Consider the following 23792-nt stretch of genomic DNA (forward strand, 5'->3'; position numbering starts at 1 on the left):
CGGCCACATGGCTTGCAAACAGGCATGTCTGCCAGTAGGGGGCAGCGATTGCTTGGTATATTCCAAAGTGAGTACCTACTGGGCCCATTTGATGCCTTCTGATCAGTGGCGTAGTTAAATACATTATCAGCTCAAGGGGTGCGGCAATCAGAATATGAATTTATACTGGAGGAATCTGATGAGCTATAAAGCTCTTTTTCACCAGGTGAAAACAGTACAAAACATAATAGTCGTGCAAAGTAGAAGGTAAACAAATCACCCAAACACATACGAATAAAACTAAACCATGACATTCTACCAGGTAAACCCAGTGAGGTAAGAAGTTCTTTTTCATAGCAACCTGGCTACAAATGATCGCTCAACAAAGTGGCTTATCATTTGGACATTTATAGCAGCAAAATAATATAATTTCAAAGCATGTTTCTAAATGTGGTGGGAAAAAGCGGAGGACCCAGAGAAAACATCCACACGACTTCGGGAAGAACATGCAAACTCCAAATATACAGGCATTAAGGTCAGGCTCGCACCCCCCACCTCCTGCACGATCACACCGAGACTATATATTGCAGCTCCTCCTGCCTTTTCACATCATTACCTTCACGGTCTCGAACATTTAACGCTGTAGGGGTGCTTCGTCTTCACAAAATAAGTTTTTTCCATTTTACACTTTTGAAAATATATCTCATGGTGGGTTGGCCACGGGAGGGGAGGTGGGGCAAGGCATCCCCTGTCCCCACACGAGTTCTGTGGCTGCTTGTGAAAGGTGTCCATTTGGTGTTTGCGGTGTATTATAATTTCAAATTGGACAAATTGGACATTGACGCCAGCACACGATGGCCTACGCTTTACAAATAAGGCCAGGGGATTGTTAATGTCCACTGTGAAACAGATGGCGCGTAGTATTATCGTGGATATTACACCCGCAAAGCGACGAAAGCGCTACCACGAGCGCATGTCACTGCCCCTAACCATTTACGCGACAACATGCGTAAATCAAGAAGCATGCCACCGATATAATTCGGCTTTACCCAATGACGTCATTATATATATTAATCCATAAAATTCAGTCGCTGCAACTTTTGTTACATCCCTACCTGTACGACTTTCGATTCGACGTCATATCTCTCGCACCGAACACGACGTCACGGCACAAGATGTGCGATTACGTCATCACGTCCCATGTGTTAGACACTTGGTGTCACGACATAAGACATTGAGTGATATTCAGTGTATGATACCAAAACTTGACATTTTGTGAACGGTGCTCCAGAACCAGTAATCGTCATGATTACAAATTTGTCAAGAATCATCGCAGAGCATTTATATTCAATAAAAATACTTTATTACAATGGCATAAGGGTGAGGATTTGGAAGAAGGCAGGGGTGGGGAAAATGCATCTTGCAAAAAACTGAATACAAACCTTTGGTGCCCACACTTACATAAACCTCCATCAATTCTGTCACGATAAAAACCCCATGCATCGTCAGGAGCGAGTGAACTTGCTTAAGTTATAAACACTGATTTGTTGTCAAGTGACAAAAACATTCCACTCTTGTCCCCAATGACAACCGCGAAAAGATACCTGTAGTGGTGCATAAATACAGTTTGTCGTTTCGTTGAATTGAAGTCAGAGATTGTTCCATGGATTCCCTACGCTTGGTGAGGGTGAGAGTTCTGTTTTCAGGGCCCCAAGGTTCCTGGTCACTTGATTACGGAACGCACATCATGTGACTCAGGCAGGATGCCCGACCGCTGGTCACGTGATCCATCAGCTCAGGTCCGTGTGTGAGGGGGGCTCCCCCTCGCGCCACTGCCTGGGTCCCAGCGCCATCAGGGTCACGTGTGGGAGGAGGGCAGGGCCCAGAGTTCGTCTCACCGAGCCCCAGCGCGGGGGGTCTCTTTGTGGCGGGGGGCGGCGGCGCCGGCGGGGGGGGCGGCCGGGGCCACGGGGGGCGGAGGGGGGCAGCGCATTGGTGAGTTCCTTCTTCCACAGGTAGTAGAAGCACACGCACTCGCCCACGGAGCGTGTACGCACCTGGGGCAAGCAGATAACAACACACGCAGGTGCACGTCTTGCATCGATTCAAGCCTCAACTGAACGCTGACAAAATGGCACGGTGTCATCACTACACCCCCATCATGTCCCACGTTTCTGTTCCTCTGTTCCCTTGTGTTTCTGTATCTCCCGTGTGTCTGTCTCACCTTATTGTCCTGTACTAGGTGGAATTTATTATGACATGTCCACGTATGTCCCAGTGTCACTGTATACCTGTGCATATCTCTGTCACTGTGTGTCCCTCATGTGGCTCTGTATCTTTATGTCTCACCTTACTGGACTGTATGAGGCGGAAATTCTTGCCATACATTCTCATCCCAACCTCAAAATTCCTCTGCTCTACCTTACTCCATCCACACAGAGGAGCTGACATGCGGAGACACGGAGACACACAGGGACAAAATGAGGACATGAGAACAAGGGGATATGAGAACACATGGGGACATGGGAAAAGGGAGATACGGGGAACACACAAGACATAATGACATGAGGAAAAACGAATAGCTTGGAATGGTGCTGGCTCATCCACCCTATTGACGTCAGCCTTAATAGGTACTCGCACATTGTATCTTGCATCACAGAAAAATATTATATTCTTGGGCAAGCCACTCAATGTACGTATCATTTAGGTCAAGAATCGGTTTTCAGTAAAGCATCAGTACATAATTTCAGCACTTGACTTTATGTGTATGCACATGTGTGTATTTGTACATTATGTGTGCATGTGTCTCTCACAAATATCTTTCTTGACTGCAAACGACATTCTCTTCAGCGCCTCCCGTGAGTCAAAATGTGCACGCATCAGATGCCATAGAGCCTGTGTACACACACAAGACAAAGTTCCTCGTATAGCACAAGTGCTGTGTGTACACACACATACACACAGGTACACGCAGGTACAAAGGCAGAGGGGGGGGTGAGTAGAGTAGCGAGTAGTGTAGTTATGGTGAGATGAGTGGAGTGGCAAGCAGAGTGGTGAGAAGTGAGTAGAGTGATTATTAGAGAGGTGAGCGAGTATTGAGCAGCTCTTCACCTCCTTGCCATCCCTCACCCTGTGGGTCTGTTAATGGTGAGTAGACTGGTGAATAGAGTGGCGAGAAAATGGATAAAGGTGAGTGCAGTGGTTAGTGGAGAAGTGAGTGGTGAGTAGATGGCCAAGTAATTTGTGAGCATCTCCTCTTGAGTCTGAGAATGGGGAGTAGTGGGAAGTGGTGGTGAACAGTGGTTTGTAGACAGTAGTCGTGGTCAGTTGTGGTGAGTAGAGGGGTAGGTGAGCGGCGAGCACCTCGTCTTCATGCACTCTGTGAGACCGTGAGACGGGCGCAGTGGTGAGAAGTGCCGAGTAGCAAGGTGAATGGGGAGTAGTGGTGAGTAGAGGGGCGAGTAGTGAGCACCTCCTCGTCGTCGCACACTCTGTAGGTATCGTCCCCTCCTCTGCTCTGCGCGTGGAGCAGGAAGGAGGCAACGGTCGTCTCGGGCAGCACGGACGGATCCCACAGCAGAGACTCCCACTGGCGTTCCCCTGCAACCACTACAATCACATTATAAAACGATACTATGCATTTGTAAAGGAGAGCCGACAAGATTGCAGGGGTTTCGTCTTTTAATCCTTTTCTCCCATCCACACCTGTCCCCAAAATCCCAAACTCGTTCCCGCCAAAGGCCCCGTCTTCCCGCCCGTTCTCCCCTTATATCTCCTCGATCACCCCTCCCACTAACCCTCCTATTGGTGGGAATCCTTCCCCTGACACCCCTACACATTTTATTTTACCAGGCAAGGCCCACTGAGCTGTATAGCTCTTTTGCTCAAGTGACCTGGCCACAAATAATAGCTCAAGAAAGTGGCTTATCATGTGGAAATGTATAGCAGACGAATACTTTAAACGCATGTTTATAAACGTGGAGGGAAAAACCGGAGGACCTGGAGAAAAATCTACGCGACCATGGGGAGAAGATGCAAACTCCAAATATACACGTGTCAGGGTCGGGATCGAACCCACGACCTACTGTATACCAGGTGAAGTAGTTAACATCTCGCAACCATGACGCCCTACATAATAACCACAACCATGTAACCATGACCAACCACAACACTGCCACATACACCACAACCTCACCAACAGAACGAACAGGTTCTAGAGACTCACTCTGGGAATCCGCAGCAACCATAATGGCAACAAGCACACTACAACCACAAATACAGCAACTTCCACTGCACAACAACATAACCACACTACAACCATTCAACCACGACATTAGCACATATAGCAACACTACAACCACACACTTCAACCACACTAACCACTGCCACACAACCATACAGCCACACACACTCTATAACAGGGGTGGGGAACCGTTTTACTGCCAAGGGCCATTTGGATATTTATAACATCATTCGCGGGCCATACAAATTTATCAACTTAAAAATTAGCCTGTTATATTTGGTCAAACATTTAATTAACTCACCCCTAATGTGATGGCTGGAACTGCTTCTTTTTGGTGAGGCGTGTGATGTTAGCTGGTATTGATGCTGTTGCTACTCGCAACTGCTTTTCCAGGTTTGCTCCTAGATTTATTGAATTTCGAGTCCCACCTGTGGTTGCTTTGGCAGGGCCAGATCAAATTATTTTACGGGCCTTGTACGGCCCGCGGGCCGGACATTCCCCACCCCCGCTCTATAACCCTAAAACCACACTCACCACCAAATTCTTTTAAATGGTGGTGCGTCCCCATATCTACATCACGTCCCCATATCTCCCTTCTCCTCCCAATGTCTCACTTCCCTTCTACATGTTTCTATTCTCCTCCCCATGTTTCTCGTCACCTCCACATGTTTCAACGTGCCTACAACCACAAGGTGTCTCTGTTTCTTTATTTCTCCTTGTATATGCGTATCCATGTATCTGTGTCTTCCTTTGCCTCCCCTCCCCGTCTCCCTTCTTTTCTTCATCAATTGCAGTGTCGCTAACGCCTCCCTACATCTCCCCGTGCTTTTCCATAGCTTCCTTTACAACCCCCATGTATTCCTTCTCCCGGTGTTGTCCTATGTCTCCCCGAGTGTCCCCGTGTATCTCTGGATAGGGGATGTAACTCTGTGCTGTGTGTGTCTCTGTGGGTACCGGCTGGGTCTCTGTGTTCTGCTCTCTCAGGCACCACGGCCTGATAATTTGGCCCAATCATGATTCGCTTCCTCTCCGAAGGGCTCTCCTCCCCATCCTTCTCACCTGCGTGGAAAGAGACACGTGAAGACAAATGGATATGGGAACAAAAAATACACGGAGACATGGGTGGTAAGGGGACAAGGAGATGTAAAGACACACAATGGGACACAGGGACCGATAGAGATATGGAGACATAAGAGACCCACAGACACTGAGAAACAGGCACATAGTGACAGAGAATTGGGCAAGTGAATACAGACACAGGGGCATGGGGAGATATGGACATGGGGGCAAGGGGAGGCAGGGGGTCAGCAATATAGGGGACACTGGAATACAAAGAGGGGCATGGGAACAAGTGAACACAAATGTGAATATCGGTTCTCACCTGTTTCCATGAGCTTCATTACTGTTTTAGCCCGTGTACGATGTTTTGGGCTTCTCAATCCCACGTTCACTCCTGTAAGCAATACACGATTTCCGTCCTGTATGTGTACGGTAGATATGCGTGTATGTACACTTTGTTTTTGTACACAGTAACAACTCCGGCAAGCTGGACCCTGGTTAGCCATTTTTCCGCATTTAGCCAGACCAAAGACCAATGCGGGCCAAATAAAACAAATGTATTTTCAGTGCAAGAACATTGTACAAAATGTACAATTTCTTATGTAATATACTCTTATATAAGAGCACAACTTTATCTATCTGTGATGAACGCTGTACTTCCCGTCGTTTTCATGCAGGGGGCACTGCAAACCTACGCGCCCCCTGCATGAACGACGGAGGCGCAGGGACAGACGTTCGATTACGTTGGAATCGATCTGCAGACGGCGTCCTTCTCGCACGGCCAGCTCGATGTCGCCTTATCTCGATCCCGCAATCCCAAACAGGCGAAAGTCCACATCGAACCGAACCCCCAGCAAGGCCATCTACTTAACGACGAGAGAAAATTCACACGAAATGTCGTTTTCAATTAAGTCTTCCAGATGTAAAATGATATAAGCTTTTAATGAAGAAATAAAATTATCTAATTCAAAAGATAATACAATTCAAAGATGTTTCATTTTCAAACTTAAAAACGGAGCATCGGGTGCTTGCGTGAATGCGTCGTTCGTCTGCAATATTTTTTGTGACTTTCCTGGCCGAAGGCCGTAAATGATTGTGAGAAGCGCCACAGGTGCCCCCGAACAACCCCGAGTAACATGTATAACACAACACATGAGAACACGGACATTTGTGAAAAAGAGCTTTATAGCTCATCGGATTCCTCCAGGATAAATAAGTATTCTGATGTTAAACTGAATTTATATAAATACCTAATTGTTGTGAATTAATTGTGCTAAAAGAAACGTGTTCGTGGTTGGGGAGGGTTGATGGGGGAGGGCTGATGGGGGGAGGGGCGATGGGGAGTGAGGGGAGGGGCGATGGGGAGTGGGGGGAGGGGCGATGGGGAGTGAGGGGAGGGGCCATGGGGAGTGGGGGGATCGGCATAGCTTGGAGCTACATAACTACCGACTCACCTAAACAAACTAGTAACACAGCAAACACCCACTACTACCGTATCTTTTTATTTCGTATTTAAACACGCACATCATACACTACACACACACACTAATATACTGTATCGCGTTACACAGAGAGTCGTTGTCTTATATATATTGTCATTGAAATCTCGTCTAGCCGGACTTTTCAGCAGCCATACAAGCCCCCCCCCCACTGTTAGTCCGGCTAGACGGGGTCATACTGTTTGTACTGTATATGTATGGTGCGTGTGTGTGTGGGGAGCAAATCCTCTGTTGGTTAGACGGGACGAATGATCAGGATGAGACTAAAGGAACACCAAAGAAATGTTAAATACTCCAAAACACAACTGTCGGCAGTGGCAGAACACGAGTACCAACAACGGCACTCAATTGATTTTGATCATTTGAGAATAGGGTTTCCCCTTTTTTCTGGCACAAAACAGCTGTTGAGATGTTAAAACACCAAACTGAAACCTTTTACAAGGAATCATGTCTGCATTAACCACAATACTTGTGTTAGACCAGAGGACGCCATTTGGCATCCTTTGATCTAACACCGTTTGGGACTAGGCTCAAAAGAAAGTTGTCTTTGATGTGGACCAATCAGTTTCAAAGACAATGCATATATTATCAGAGTATGTTTTTTGTTTGCATTCTGACCACAAGTATTGTGGTTAATGCAGACATGATTCCTTGTAAGAGGTTTCAGTTTGGTGTTTTAACATCTCAACACCTGTTTGTTGCCAGAAAAAAGGGGAAAACCTATTCTCTGATTTTTATAATTTTGAGGTTTTGTGCAAAACTAGTTACTACTAGTCAAGACAAATTAGAGAATCTGTTGAATTTGATAGAAATATAAGTAATTTTAACCATTTTGATAGCTACAGGCTTAGTGCTGCTTGGAAGCGTATTATGAAATACTACACTGTTTGACTGCATGCCTATACAGGTCACCATGTCGATGGTGATTAACTGCGAAACTGCAAAAATGGAAGAATGTACATACACATTGTGCATGCAGGATGTACATACATTATGTATGTTGATTAACCAATAATAGATACCCATTGTCATTTACATGAATACATTAACTTCCCATCCCCCTCTGACCTTCGCACCTGATCAAATTTATCCCTCAATTTAAGACCGAAACAGAAGGATTTCTCCACAACTCTGGCTGTTGCCACAAGTCTGTTAAAGGCAATAGGGGGGGGGATTCGTTTCTTTGTATGGTGTGTATGTGTACACTTGTCTTTATATGTATGGTGTGTGCGTACCAGTATTTGGTCTAGTCACAGTGAGCGGAATACTAACACGACAGGACCAGTCCTCCTGCACACACGCACACAACACACATATATATTATTTTGCCCAACAGTAATACGAATGCAGTTCAGCCAGGAAAGCCTGCGTCTCAAGACTTTTCAAGTAGGGCCCTGTATTAAGACAAATGGACAATTACTATTTCGCTTAATGTGGAAGGAAACCAGAGAAATCTGGTAAAACCGACAACCAAAACTTTGCACACTAAGTTCATAATTCATTCCAATATTGTCATCTGCCGGTCACTTCATATGCCTGCACAGATGTGTAATGAGAGAGCGCCATCCAGGGGGTGCCAGAGGGTAACGGGTACATGCACCATGACGTCATCAGCATTCAATCCTAAGGAGAGAGAAGATCTGGGCCAGAGAAGACGGGCGGGGAGGCTGAGAACTATCGGGAAGGTTCCCCGAGGGGGCGAGGCCAGAGGTGGGGCGTAGCTCCGCCGAGTAGGGTATAAGGGGGATCGGGGAAGGACTCGAGGTCGGTGTGGGGTTCCGGACCGCGTCGCTGCTCATCTCCTCGCCACGGCCCACGTGGCGGACGCTCCCTCGGAGCTCACCTCCGCTTCCAGCACGCCGTAAGCCAGCGGCGAGGCCGCAGGAGCGGAGTGAGCCTCGCGGGAGCTTGGAGAGGGACGCCTCGTCCACGGGGTTGGAAAGAGGGAAATACCGGAGGGGAAAGGAGCGAAGCCGTGCTGTACGACCGTTAATAAAAGCAGCATCGCCGTGGAAGTCTTTTATTATAGATGTACACACACACCTATATATTGATGGATGTACACTCGCACAAACATCTACACCAAACACATAACGCGAACCTGAACACTGTCCATAATCGAGCCAACCCTGCTCTTACCCACAATACTAACCAATCCTAATAATAAACCTGACCAGAAACCTTCCTTAACATTATCCCAAACCCAGCCAAACACAAAAGCCTACCCTGCGAGTCGCTGGGCTGCTGTGAGTGGAGACGTGTGACGGAGGAGAAGCTGGAGGTGGATCATCATAATCATAGCGCAAGAACATCTCCTGCACAACACACAACACACGTGTAATGTACATTATAACACATGTCACTTAACTGTCCATGAGTCAGTCACTGCTCTCAAGTCAGGGGCTAATTCTGAACTGAGGGAACCAGGGACCTGGGTATTGTTTTAATAACATCGATGATGGAACAATTTTTACCACACTAATCTCTTATCATTATCCACAATCAATTCACCGTTGAATGTATGTATGTTGAGCTTCTTTCGCACCGTACATAGCCAAATATGCTAATAGAAGGTGCGGGAGAAGGACAACAAACAAAACACAAAAAGCAGTTTTCAATCCAGATTTAAGATGTGCATAGCTCCAGTAGCTTCCTAATATCGGAAGGAAGAGTGTTCCAGACGGCCGCAAAAGCACATCCGAAAGCGCACGATGCTCTGACTACATTTGTTCGATGGCGAAACAAAAGCCGCTGCGAGGATGACCAGAGTTCGCGTGATATTTTATGTTCCTTGACGAAGGCCAAGACACCCATATCTCTCACGATCATGTGACGCAACCCATCTCACTCTTTCACATGCGATGATTTCAAAACTCCATCTTTGTAGTGAACGTTCTGCCGGGAATGCATTCCCTCCCTTTGTTGCTACGATGTTGTTAGTATTGATGATCGGCCATCATCGAGGATTTAGAAGTTGACGAAGTTTCTTTCAACTCCCCTGTTTAGAGTGGAGAGTTGGGAATGCAGTAGTTTTATTGAATACAAGCCCTGCTCGTTTAACAGTATTAGCCTGCATGTGCATATGGAATAACAATAGCAGTAGGCAGCCCCATTGTCTATCCGCTACTGGACGAAACCGCCTCACAGTCCCTGTGGGTCATACGTATTCATGACCATACTTTACCATGTTGGACCGTGTGGGTTGGTAATACCCCTGGGGGAGTACCCGTGTTTATACTTCGCGGTTTCGACCTATCGCGGGCAACCTCTTTGAATACCAATTTAGCAATCGTGGTCACGAGTTTTGGCCTTTTGCGGGTATACCGTACCCGGTAGTACTGTATCATTGGCTGATACCGTGAAGAGGGGCGTGCAAGCGTCTCGCGGACAAAGATGCCCCCTATTATGGCAAGTACTGTTCGCGAGCACCGATGAAGGCCGGCACGGCACACGAGGGGGTGGGGTGGCCAGCACCACGCCCGGCCACCTTTGTCTCCCGCGTGGTGATGTTTACACACACCGCACCAGGTACTCATTTGAGACTGAGTCGACCTAGGGGAGGCCTAGGACCGGTTCTGATGATCGTCACCGGTGGTATTGGTGGCCGTGAGCGGGAATCGAACTCAGGTCGCTGGGTTCGTAGCGCAGCGCGCTAACCGAATCACTACCGCTCCCCACCCTACGGACAAACACGCATACAGCCCTCATCATCATCGGTAAGTACCATATTTATTCCGTATGTATACTATTTATTGTCTAGGAATGTATTTCTTTGTATCCTGTACTTATATGTTTATTTAAATCATTTTGGTTTTAGTTTATTTGGGGCCGTCCATAAATTACGTCACGCGATTTTGGACGATTTTGGACGATTTTCGACCCCCCCCTCGTCACACGGCGTTCCAAAAAGTCAGACCCCCCCCCCTGAAAAATGACGTCACAAAGCTCTGCCCCCCCCCCCCCCAAAACCATATTTCCATTTTGAAAATAAAACATGCTTCAAATCGCTTTAAACTATTGTCATTGTAGTGCTGTTATAACAATTAGTGTTGTTATAACAATTCTATATTTATTTAAAGTCGCGCATTTTGATGTGACGTCACATTTCTCAACCCCCCCCCCCCCTCGTCACACATCGTCACAAATGTCTGACCCCCCCCCCTTAGGTGCGTGACGTCATTTATGGACGGCCCCTTTGGCATACAGTCCAGTACTTATTTCAATCGTGATCTCTATTTTTAGTTGCCGTGCACCTAACCCCATCATTTAGGTAACGACTTAAGCAATGAATATCGCGGTTTTGGCTTTCGCGGCATTTCCCAAGCACCGAACACCCACTCGCCACTGACGCCGTGAAGGCCGTGGGATTGCTCCTCCGTCCATTAGTGTACTTGAGTTTGAGTCCCAAAAGTAGGGCCACTCCAACAATCGGGATAACACGTAGGCTTTCGCGACCAATAACACATTCCTGCGGAGGGAGCTGGTAGGAACGTTGGGTTGCTCGGTCAATGGCCAGGATCAACGGCGGCGTGGTGTATTCCGCAAATATGGCCGACTGTGAGGGCGGGCACAAGCCGACGTGAGTAGGTTAAACGTTGAGTTTTATAAGGGCACCACGGGGTAACCAGCCCCTCCCCACCCCCACCCTCCCCACCCAGCCCTTCCCCACCCCCACCCAGCCCTTCCCCACCCAGCCCCTCCCTGCACGACGGACACAATAATCCCCTGTGGGCTGGTGTAACCAGGAGGTTCCTACCAATATCATCCATAATATAGGTTGTTTTTGCATGTGTAGTTAAACCCGGGGTGTCGTTTCACCCCGGGTTTAACGCGATCTAACCCTAACAAAAAATATATATTATGAATGTTTAGCTACATTTCCTTTCTTTTGTAAACAAAAAAAAGCCATCCCGAATTTTCCGAATTATAAGACGCTCCCGAAAGTAAGACGCGTGGCTCCAAATCTGCTCACACAAACACACCGGGTGATGAGACCCCCCCCCCAACAAACTCTTTAAATTAGAAAAGTGGAGCGGGGGGGGGGGTCTTATAATGCGGGAGAGCGGAGAACCCGAGGGATGCCCCCCACCACCACCACCACCACACCCCACCACCACACCCCACCACCACACACCACCACCACACACCACCACCACACACACCACCACCACCACCACACACCACCACCACCACACCCCACCACCACACACCACACACCACCACCACCACACACCACCACCACCACACACTACTACCACCACCACACACTACCACCACCACCACACACTACCACCACCACCACACACTACCACCACCACCACACACTACCACCACCACCACACACTACCACCACCACCACACACTACCACCACCACCACACACTACCACCACCACCACACACTACCACCACCACCACACACCACCACCACACACACCACCACCACCACCACACACCACCACCACACCCCACCACCACACACCACACACCACCACCACCACCACACACCACCACCACACACCACCACCACCACACACTACTACCACCACCACACACTACCACCACCACCACACACTACCACCACCACCACACACTACCACCACCACCACACACCACCACCACCACCACACACCACCACCACCACACACCACCACGCTGGGCACGCACGTGGAGGTCCGCACAGATGGGGCTCAGCGAGCACCACGACTCCTCCGTGTGCCGCCCTCTCCCGGCAACTTCAGCCCCAGCACGTGAACGCATCTCTCTCGACGTCCCCCTCCCCCGTTCCCGTGGTCTCGCATCCCTTAAAGCGGTGCTAGTCGGGGTTAGAGGTGGCAGTGCTCATCTCGAATGGCGGCACCGAATCCAAACGGTGGAAATTCCACATTCCCACGGCGGAGGCCCGTCCATCTAGTCGTGCCTCCGCAGAATCTCTCAATCCCTCCCCCACCCACCCACCCACCAACCAACCCACCCACGATGTGCTCGTTTAAATGACGATGTATTCATTGCCGAATCTGAGCCGCCTTCCTCACCTCGTCGCTCATCTCCACCACGTCCTCCTCCTCCTCGCCAACAAGCGACACCAAACAACCGCCGCCCCCCCCCGCCCGCCCCCACCATTGACGCTGACGTCACAGAGTGGGCGGAGCGACGGGGGATCCTCCGCCAATGAAAAGGCGCCTTGCGTTGCCTTGTGTCGTCATCGCCGATGAAGAGCAGGGACACCATGTTGGGTAGGGGAAAAAGTGGGTTTTAAGTATGGAATCTTCGGTCTCCATGCTCGTATTCGTTGTCTCTCTCTCTCCGGTATGTATTGTGAACAAGGGCCATGATCCGAAACGTCGCCTCATATCCACCCCCCCTTTTTAAGGCCGTCCGTTAATTGACGAGCCTCCATGATGGGTGGGGAATTGTAAAGCGTGTTGATGACGTCATCACAAGGCTGTTTGCATTCCAAGTTATTTTGTGGGTCTTTATATTGATGTCAATTAGTGTATTGATTGAATGGCAATGATAGGACGAGGTTTTGTAAAGTGGAACTAAAAAAAAACGAAAGCGCAATACAAAGGATACGTAAGAGTCTTCTAAACAATTCGCAGAGACTTCGGTATTTACTCAGAGTAGTTCTTGAAGGCGTGCCAGGTTCAATGTCACTGTGCATCATAAAACATGTTGAGTTTCAATCGTAAAGTTCGTAAATCTCGAGTACGTTATGGCAAGGTACAAAGTACAAAAAACGGAATTGGGTACCAATAAGTTTGAGTACGTTATAGCAAAGGAAGTAAATCTGGGGGGCAATGGATTCAGCATTCACATCGCACCACGGTCACAGTTCCTATGATCACTGTTTCATTGCTTTTGTAGAGGTGTTACGGAGGGCAAACAAACACACTGGGCGTGGTTATGCCCGTACGCCGAGAGGTGCTTACATCCACGTCCGCACCGTTTAGCCTGGGGGGCTAACACGGCGCTGGGATCCCTCACGGCTCCACCCCTCAGTGGGGGAGTTGCTATATAAGGCGGTGAGCCGGAGGGCTCGGGGTTCAGTGTTCAGCCTTAACCAGAGAAGCAAGAAGACCTGCTAGATAGGCCCTGGGACTCCCCTGGATCGCTGTCCTTCTCAGGACCGACCAGGGCAAGCCAGTGGCGTGGCCCCAAGAGCCCAGAGCCGATGCTCTTGTAAGAGCCGGTCTGGGGACTCAGGGTGCCGTAATCCCAGCTTAACCAGAGCTGGGTTAGCTAGCCTCCCCTAGCCCTGTAGTGGAGGAGTAAGGCTAGCTGTGACATAGAGTGTTGACCTCCCTGTTAGACGGGTGAAGGGGCCGATACCCCTTCGAGTGTTGTACATCTCGGCCTGTTATGTACTTTGTGCTTAATAAATAAGTGTGCCTCCAACTACGTCGTCCAAGTCTCCTGGAACCTACTACACTTTTATGGCTTTATTTTGATTTTCGAAAAGTTGTTTGGTTTGGCCATGTTTGTTTGTTGTAGTACAGAGTTAGACTGATGGCCTTAATCTAAGTTGTCTTGTGCTTGTTGTTGTTTGACTTGCATCCCACTGGGATTTTTGCACACAGTGTTGGTGTACGGTGCTTTTTATGCAATATTTTGCTGTCTTTTCTTGGATTTTCTGTTTGCACATAGTCACTTTAAGATGTTTTCTTGTTCATGTTTTTGTTTTCTGTTTGTTGCGGTTGCACCCGATTTAAGAGCCAAATGGCTCACAGGGCTATACCTAATCAATGAACTTGATGAACTTGAACTTGAAGGAAGCTCATGAGCCAGCACCACTGATATCGAGGATTCAAATCCAGGTTTCAGCCGCCCGTGATTAAACTAGGTTTTCAAGTGTTGCAATCTGACGGTCTCAGCTTGGTGATCAGCAATGACTCCACACATACAAAAAACATCACATTAAATTTGGTTTTGGAATTTGGGAAAGTAAATCTCTGAGAATTATCTATTTACGTTGATGTACAATACCCCCTCTTTGCAGTGCTTATAAAACAAATAATAAAGCAACCCCTTGTGTGAACTTCACGCTGTTTTCTGCCTAACATGCCTATGTCACGAGCACAAATGACAGTGATTACTTCCTTTATTGAAACTCTCAGAGTAATTGCATTGTTTTTGCACAATTATCGCAGACAGGAAGACAAGAAAACAGAGAAATGGGATACAAGGCAGAATGGAGACATGGGGACATGGAGACAGCGGCATATGGAGACACAGGGAAGAGACAAAAAAAACAATAGACACGGTAATGGAGACAGCTGGATATTGAGACAGAACGAGACACAGGGACACAGAGGCACACGGAGATGAGAATACAAAGACATGGATAGACAAAGATACTCAAAGACATGGGAAGACTTAAGACAGGGACATGGAGACACAGGGCCTCCCCATGACACATGGGAAGGCACACAGAATCGCAATAAAAACCACACACTGTGTGAGCAAACATCTCGAATTAAAGCTCCATCAAGGCACAAACACCACTCTTGCAGTTTGTGAGCCCTTATTAAGGCCACGTGCACTCTGCCGCCTTTGTTTCACCGCTCCCTCCGTCACCCCACAGGGTGAGAAGTGAGGGGTCATCCAAAGCGGATTGGGGGCATGGGGGAGATGGGGAGGGGCTGTCTCTGTGTGGAGACGATCCGGAGACACCAGCCCAGCACCTGTGGAGGAGAGACATTTGAGCAAGTGTCCCCATGTGTCTCTGTGTTACCACTATGTCTGTGCGAGTTTGTGTTTTTCCCTGGCTCCTTATATCTCTGAGTGTCCGTGTATGTCCCCATTTGTATACATTTGTCCATGTGCCCCCCTGTGTCAATGTTATCAGTTTAACTGCGTGTCCATTGATGCCTCTTTGTGTCTGCATGTCCCCATGTCTCTCCATTTGTCCCTGACAGTCTTTCCATTCCCATATCCCCATGTATCTTCAAGTGTCTCCTGCTTTTTGTGTGCCATTGTCTCCATATCACCCATGTGTCTCCATGTCCACATATCTATGTATCCTCCCATCTCCATAAGTTCGAATGTATCCCCATGTCTCTACATTTCTCTCTGTGGTCTTGTGACCCCATGTCCCCGTGTCCCCACCGTGCGCGTATCCTGCGGAAGGATGACTCCATCGTCCCAAATCCGCGCCGTAGAGTAGAGAGACGATGTTTCATCACCTAGCCTGGCACACGGGGATATGCGAGGGCACACAGGGACAAACGGAGACATAAGGGCACGTGCACACAATGAACAAATTGATCAATGGAGATAAAAGGACTTAAAAAGCCACGGAGATGTACAGAGATACGGGGACACAGGGAAACATGGGTTAGAGGGTAAATGGTGAGTAAGTGTTGAGTGAGTGTTGAGTGAATGGTGAGTGAGTGGTGAGTGAGCGGTGAGTGAGCGTTGAGTGAGTGGTGAGTGAGTGGTGAGTGAGTGGTGAGTGAGTGGTGAGTGAGCGGTGGGTTCTCACTTCTTCTGTTCAGACTCCATCCTGGTATTCGCTCCGGGCCACAGGAAGAGGAAACGTGGAGAGAAGGCACGACCACACTGAACATCAACAACATCAGTTTAACATGTCGGCTTTCGCGACCAATATCATCCATAATAGGTTTTGTCAGTTAGATCGTGTAAATATGTGTCGTTAAAACCCGCCACCACCCGACACAGCATATAAGGAACGAAACAGGTGGACTTCTCCACAAATCTGGCTGTCGCCTGATGAAGCTAGTTGTAATTACTGGCCAAACGTCGTACTCAGATTGTAAATGTTGTGGCTTGGCTCTCCAACATACCGGTGTGCTGTACTAGTGACGGATTGCCCACATTCTGTTTACGTGACAACCCTTACTAGTTGGCTGTGTCGGGTGGTGGCGGGTTTTAACGACACATTTATATATTTACGCGATCTAACCCAAAAAACGTATATTATGGATCAACAACATCACCATCATCATCATTACCAGTATCATCACGATCAAACAATAAATAATTGTCACCATCGGCTGCAGCGGTATAATCATCCTCAACATTATCAGCAGCAAAATTAGAAGCAGAAACATAATAATCATCATCCTTCAGCAGTATCCTTAATATCAGCAACAGGATTATCACTTTATTCAGTGTTCCCGTGTCCCCACGTCTCACCATGGCATAGCTGCTTGTTCCGTATCTCCCTCCAATCACCACCGTGATCTTGGGGACCGAGACGCAAGCAACAGAGGCCATCATGGCTCCTCTAGAGCGGACAATCTCCTCCTGAGACACAGACATACGGCCACATGGAAACACATGAACACACAGGGGCATAATGCCATGGAGACACGGGGACATAGGGAGACATACAAATGCTGCAACACGGGGATATGTTGAAACACACGGAAGATGGAATACAGAGACACATGGGGACACAAAAATATTGGCACACATGGGACACATGGGATAAATGGGGAAAACAGGGACAGAAGGACACGGGGACCCAGGGATACTTAAAAACAAGCACACTGAGACAAGAGGACATGGGTTCTGTGTTTCTTGTTTTTGAAGAGACACAGATGCTCTTGGTCGTGCATTTGATTGTGATGCCTTTTCCTGCCTCCCGATCTCCCCATGTCCCCCTGTACCTGTATTGTCCTTATACAATGTCCCTTGTGTTGTCCCCATCTTGTCTGTCTTCTTATCCCCATGTCAGGCATCCCATGTCATCACCAAGTCCCCATGTGCCCATGTCCTTACCTATCTCAGTGTATACTTGTCTCAGTGTCCCCATGTCCACGTGTCATTTTCATGAACCTCGTCTCTTCGTAACATATCTCTATGTCATGGCCACGGCCAGAGCCGTCCCTAGCCTCGCGCTGCGACGTCACAATGTAAAATGTAATACTTCCGGTTTAGTTTGATTTGCCCTGGGCTCCGCACCCCCCTATGGATAGCCCTGGCCATGTCACTGTGTCACAGTGTCTCTGTGTTTTCCCTCTGTGCGCTCATGTCTCATTGTATCCATGTCCCTGTATGCCCGTGTTGTCCGCGTACCGTGTCCATGTCCGGGCGTGACCCCGTGGGGGCCGTGTTCTGCAGGAAGACGAGGGGGATTCCCCTCTGCTCACACAGTGACACAAAATGGCTTCCCTTGAGCGCAGCGCGGGCAGAGAGAAACCCGTGGTTCGCCACCACACCTACACGGACACTGAGACACGGGCACAACACGGCGACAACATCACACAGGGACAATACAGCGACAGGGGGACACTGAGAAAACAGTGGCACACCAGCGCATCTAAACAAACACTGAGATGAGGTGGCGTAGAGACGCGGAGACACGTGGACACTGAGATACGGGGAGTGTGTACCCATTTGTCCCCCTTAGTTACAACATCTGCATGTGTCTTCCTGTATCCTTGTGTGTCTTCATGTGTCACCATGTGTCCATACCCCATGATTTCTCCGATCCCAGTGACCAGCGTGTCTCCGTACAGACTCTTGAACTCCAGGAAACGACTCCCATCCAGAATGCGGGACAGCACCTTCTCATAAACACAGGGACACAACAGGGACACGGGAGTGTGGGTGGAGATGTGAATTGTCAGTGCGGGTGGTGACGTGAATCATCTCAGAAGGTGAAGTGTTTGTGTGTGTGTGGGGAGGTGAGGTGCCACTCCTCACGAGGCGGGGATCCAGATTGTGGCTGAAGCTCTTCGGGGCCAGACCCCTGAGCCCCGCTGCAGAGAACAGGGGCTCCTCCCAGTGGGTGCCCGGTTCACTGAGGGGGTTCTCCGGAGTCAGATTGGCCACTATATTCCGAGTCAGCTCTAGCGCCTCTTGCTCCGTCTCAGAGAAGTGGTCGATGCAGCCGCTCACACTGGGTTGGGGGTCAGAGGTCAGGGTTAGTGGGAAGGCAGTGGAGCGAGGAGCACAACAACGAAAGGAGCGTCCAACAGCTGTAGCAACGGCAAGATGGGGATCGTAGGTAGAGCTTTGGTCAGTCATCCCAGTCCGCTAACTCATAACACTTGGGCCTATTCTGTGACCTCCTGCCGATGAGCCTTTTGAGGCTTCACATGGCTTCAAAGTCCACCGATCCAGGCACAAGTGCCGTGGTAACGTCACAGTCATCACGACACTTTTTGATAATTGGCCTTGCTTTTGTTTGTGTACTTGTGTTTATATGTTTGTGTGTGTTACGATATATATTACTGTCCGTAGCTGTATATGAATGTGTTACTGTAAAAGTGTACATATTCGTATATAATAACATGTATTCATGTTGTGGTGTGTGTATTGGTATGTTATTGTGTTTCTGTACAAGTGTATTCATGTAGTCGTGTGCAAATTCATGTTTGTGTATTGGCTTATTCGGGTGACGCTGCATCAGTGTGTCACTATATGAATGTCACTGTAATGAGTGTCACCGCGCACCTGGCATGCATCCTCGCCCCCCCCAGCTCCTCGGGGGTCACCCTCTCCCCGGTGGCGGCGCGGACGAGGGGGGGCCCCCCCAGATACAGACTTCCCACACCCCCCACCATCACCGCCTCGCCAGCCATCGTGGGCACGTACGCTCCCCCTGCCGTACATGACCCCAGCACCACCGCCACCTACGCACGCCGCAAGGCATCATGGGAGTCACCCACAATTAACCACCACCTACAAACGTGGCAAGGTATCATGGTAAATTCCCATAATGCACCACCGCTGCCACAGACATGCCGCACGGCATCACAGGGGTTACCCACAAAACACCACCACATATGCCTGCTGCACATAATGAGGGGAGTTACCCACAATGCTGTGTGCAGAGTGAGGTCAAGATTTTGGAGGGAGGGTGTTGGAGGTGCGATGGATTGGAGTTTGGGATATGATGTTAGGGTTTGAGGATTAAGGTCAGGGGTCAAAGGTCACCTGAGGGATGCCAACGGCGTTCATGACGGCTTCGTTGTAAAACACGCGGCCTCCGTGCTCGCGGTCTGGGAAGATTTTTGCCTAAATGGAAACAGAGGCAACGATCGCCCATATAGCCACACACACAGGCACACGTATAGATACGTATACACACACCTACAGACATCTACAAGGATACATCCTTACAAACATGCGTATACACACTCGTACACACGTAAATATGCACGTAATAGCCACAGACATCACAAATCAGTCACAGGTGTACATAAACCTATACACACGTTCTTGCATACACACACACACAGAGGTATGCATGAACACACATACACACAGGTGAGACCCATACATAGGTGTGCATGGACAGTTATACAGGTGTATACACACACAGGAGTGCATAAACACACACAAGTGTATACTTAGTTGAGGCACACTCACACACAGCTCAGCTCAAACATACACAGACACACACACACAGGTGTGCTCACCTGTAGAGGCAGGAAGGCCCCAGCCGAGTCGACCAGGTAGATGCACGGCAGCCGATTCATGTGCGCCACCTCCTGGGCCCTCAGCTGCTTCTTGACGGCGATCGGGTACATGGAGCCGCCCTTCACAGTGGCGTCATTCACCACGAGGACGCACCATGATCCGGCAACACGGCCCACACCTAGCGCAGAGACACGGGGACAACAGGGTGACACGTGGGGACACATGGGGACACACGCTTGTCATGGCCCACGCCTAGCCCAGTGTTGTCCTTCACGAGCCTGCTCCACAGTGGCCCATTCTTGAGACCATTCGTACATCTGTGTAAAAGAGCTTTATAGCTCATCGGATTCATCCAGTAGTAATATCCTCATTCTGACCAGTCATTGGTCAGTCCATCTCTTGTCTAGTCCGTACAGTTCCCACCGAGCCCCCTCTATCAGGCCAAACAGACACTCCTTGGACATGCAGTGGCTGGGCATGCGGGGCTACATGACCCAGCCAACGCATCCTTGCCTGCCAGTGGAGCTCATTATGGGAGAGTGTCCAAATATTTCACGTGTAAAGCGCACACACACACACCAATAAATAAATAAATACACTCACACACAGACTAAGACACTCACAGATAAATACACAGAGATACACGAAGATACATAAACACGGAGACACGTCAACAGATACACAGACACACATTCTGAAAGACACACAAAGATACACGAACATGGAGACACACACGCAGACATGCTCGCACACCCGTTATGCACCCTGCTCCAGGCACGTCTCCTTCAGGGAGGTCCATCCCAGCCATGGGGCTCAGCTCCAGAAAGGGAGAAACCCCCTGTAGGCTCAGGGCTCCCAGGGGTCCTTGTGGGGATGTGTTCGGGGTTCCGGGGCTCCAGGGGGGGTCGAGCAGCATCGAGAGCCTGTCCCTCGCCAGCAGCTTCTTGTTGCGCTGAGTGTGGCGTGCGATGGCCTCGGCGGATGAGGCTGTGCGGACCCGCGAGAGGGCAACCTGCATCCTGGTGGATTGGGGGGGAGGGCAAGGGGAGGCAATAGGGAGGCAGGGGGCAAGAAAGAGTAAGGGTGGAGTGTCCCTTTGCGTCTCTCTGGGTTGCCGTGTCTCTCATTGTTTCCCTGAGCTATTAAACTGGCGACCCGGGTTTAGTTCCCGCTCAAGGTCAACGCCAGTGACGAGTATCTGAACCGGTCCTGGGCCTCCCTTAGGTCGACTCAGCCTCAAATGAGTACCTGGTGCGGTGTGTAAACATCGCTACTTAGGGAGACGAAGGTGGCCTGGCGTGGTGCTGGTCACCCACCCTCTTCGTGTTGCTTGCTAACAGCACTTCTCCCAACAGTCTGTTGCGGCTATACGGGGGTCTTTCTCTCCCCTCCTCCATGTTCCCACGTCTCCCTATTTCCAGCAGTGCCGCTCGGCCCAAGCAAACTGAGCAAAAGCTTGGAGTCCCAGATAGTTGAAGGGGCCCCAGATAAAAACAAAGATTTTCATTTATTCAGAAGCGACCTGGCCACGAATGATAGCGCAACGAAGTGGCTGATCACGTGGAAATGTATAGCAACCAAAAAGAGTCTGAATCAGCAGCAGGCCATGCTTTCCCACCTGATGACGGACGCTTGTGTTGCGCCCGAAACGTCATGATCTATTTTATTTTTATACCTACGTGACTTTACCGAAAGAACCAAAGAGTATGGATTCCTTCAGTCACGAAAGCTTCAAATATAGATTGAACCAAATACTCTAAACGTGTGTTTCTACATGTGGAAGGGTAAACCGGAGGACCTGGAGAAAAATCCACGCGACTACGGGGAGAGATACACCGCAAATTCCAAATATGCAGTGGTCAGGGTCGAACCCACGACCGCCTGTAAACCATGCGAGATAGTTAACATCTCGCCACCGCGGCGGCCCTATGAAAATATATGGGTAACACCAAACTTGAAAGAAACAAATGAACTCACAATTCTAATAAATAAAAACATGGAGAGTTATTGCAATGAACCTGAACTTGGTTTATTCATTTCCACAACCGTGATAATTAAGTAACGCCGCGTGTGCGACGTATCGTGGTTGTGGTGGAGTGACGTGAAGCTCCCAAATAGAAGTTGGGCCAGCGGGCCAACTCCACTCATGCCACTCGTCCGTGTCTCTCTCCCCGTGTCTATGTCAGGTGTCTCTCTCCTCGTGTCTCTCTCCCCGTGTCTCTCTCCCCGTGTCTATGTCAGGTGTCTCTCTCCCCGTGTCTCTCCCCCCGTGTCTCCCCGTGTCTATGTCAGGTGTCTCTCTCCCCGTGTCTCTCTCCCCGTGTCTCTTCCCCCGTGTCTCCCCGTGTCTATGTCAGGTGTCTCTCTCCCCGTGTCTCTCTCCCCGTGTCTCTCTCCCCCTGTCTCTCTCCCCGTGTCTCTCTCCCCGTGTCTCTCTCCCCGTGTCTCTCTCCCCGTGTCTATGTCAGGTGTCTCCCTCCCCTTTTCTCTCCCCCCGTGTCTCCCCGTGTCTATGTCAGGTGTCTGTCTCCCCGTGTCTCTCTCCCCGTGTTTCTTCCCCCGTGTCTCCCCATGTCCACCGAATGCCCCATGTCCACCATGTCCCCGCATCTTTCCTCCCCCAATCCCCGTTTCCCTGGCACTGCTCTCCAAGTCGCCATGTGTATCTGGGTCAAGTGTCTCCCCCCCACGTGTGTGTGGGTGCCTGTCTCTGCACGTCTCCCAGAAGCGACCTGTCCACCCCCCACCGCGTGTCCTCCACGTGTTTGTCTGTCCGCGTGTCCACCCCCCCTCCTCCTACCTGTCCTCCATGCCGAGGCTGCGTCTCAGGTTCGCCTCGTACACGTGTCGCAGCGCGGGGCTCACGCTGCCGGCCAGGACGCGAGCCCCGCCGCCAACTCTCACGACTTGGCCCCTCGCCTCCTCCACTCCATCACCACCTCCACCACCTCCTCCACCTCCACTCACTCCGCTCACCCCTCTCACGCATCCTCTCACTCGGCTCACCACCCCGAATTCTCTCCCGACCCCGCTAACCCGTCTCACGCCACCGCAACATCTCACGCCTCCACTCACGGCCCCCACGGCTCCTCTCACGCAATCTCTCACGCAATCTCTCACGCAATCTCCCACGGCTCCTCTCACGGCGGCTCCCGCCCCGAGCCTCACCCCGAGCGGCCCCCGCGACCCCTGGAGGCGCCGAGACGCCGTGACCGCCACCACGATCATCGCGGACCCGATCCGATTCGATTCACTCGGGTGGTGGGACGCGTGGAATCGAAAACCCCCGCGGGCGGAGGAGCCCGGAATCACGAGTCGAGTTTCTTGCGTGCGGTCGACTCGTGTGGATCGATTCGCGTCAAGTCGCTTTTTTTTTTGGCAGTCTGTGCAGGGATGGGTTGGTCGACTTTTGAGTGCGCGGAAGTTCTGAGCGATTTAAATTCTGAGATTTGATTCGAAGCTTCCGCATCTTGTAGGATATTCCCAGACCACGTGTTTTTTTTTACATATGCATGTATTTAGAAACATGCATTGAGATTGGATTATTTTGCTGCTATAAATGTCCCAATAATAAAATAAAATGTTATTTTATTATTATTTTATTATTTCCCTTCTACGT

General features: G+C 49.8%; 2 protein-coding genes across 2 annotated transcripts; both read right to left on the minus strand.

Annotated features, from left to right (window-relative positions):
- Positions 1-1319: 1319 nt before the first annotated feature.
- Positions 1320-12883, minus strand: LOC144740230 (mesoderm induction early response protein 1-like). Its single transcript, XM_078623085.1, has 9 exons — positions 12814-12883; positions 9006-9095; positions 8016-8070; positions 5604-5675; positions 5177-5281; positions 3452-3588; positions 2793-2874; positions 2329-2423; positions 1320-2036 (listed from the first exon to the last, which is right to left on the minus strand). Exons 1-9 carry the CDS (start codon positions 12823-12825, stop codon positions 1770-1772), a joined length of 915 nt encoding a protein of 304 aa, XP_078479211.1. The 5' UTR covers positions 12826-12883; the 3' UTR covers positions 1320-1769.
- A 1978-nt stretch (positions 12884-14861) lies between these two features.
- LOC144740219 (biotin-dependent 3-methylcrotonyl-coenzyme A carboxylase beta1 subunit-like) lies at positions 14862-23468 on the minus strand. The gene is made up of 12 exons (XM_078623075.1): positions 22974-23468; positions 20927-21192; positions 20173-20351; positions 19688-19768; positions 19205-19383; positions 18452-18647; positions 18221-18312; positions 17822-17975; positions 16937-17047; positions 16263-16339; positions 15887-15968; positions 14862-15462 (listed from the first exon to the last, which is right to left on the minus strand). Exons 1-12 carry the CDS (start codon positions 23399-23401, stop codon positions 15379-15381), a joined length of 1929 nt encoding a protein of 642 aa, XP_078479201.1. The 5' UTR covers positions 23402-23468; the 3' UTR covers positions 14862-15378.
- Positions 23469-23792: the final 324 nt, after the last annotated feature.

Source organism: Lampetra planeri, chromosome 3 (genome assembly GCF_965212315.1).
Source record: "Lampetra planeri chromosome 3, kcLamPlan1.2.h2, whole genome shotgun sequence".
Taxonomy (NCBI): Eukaryota; Metazoa; Chordata; class Hyperoartia; order Petromyzontiformes; family Petromyzontidae; genus Lampetra; species Lampetra planeri.

Coding starts and splice junctions, on each gene's coding strand:
- LOC144740230 (XM_078623085.1), bottom strand. Junction 8,071..9,005: donor GCAGCCCAGCGACTCGCAGG/GTAGGCTTTTGT, acceptor GCGTGTGTGCAG/GAGGACTGGTCCTGTCGTGT. Junction 5,676..8,015: donor TGTGACTAGACCAAATACTG/GTACGCACACAC, acceptor TATTGCTTACAG/GAGTGAACGTGGGATTGAGA.
- LOC144740219 (XM_078623075.1), bottom strand. CDS start 23,401: ATGATCGTGGTGGCGGTCACGGCGTCTCGGCGCCTCCAGGGGTCGCGG. Junction 19,769..20,172: donor GGGCCTTCCTGCCTCTACAG/GTGAGCACACCT, acceptor GTTTCCATTTAG/GCAAAAATCTTCCCAGACCG. Junction 15,463..15,886: donor TTCCGCAGGATACGCGCACG/GTGGGGACACGG, acceptor TCTCCTCCACAG/GTGCTGGGCTGGTGTCTCCG.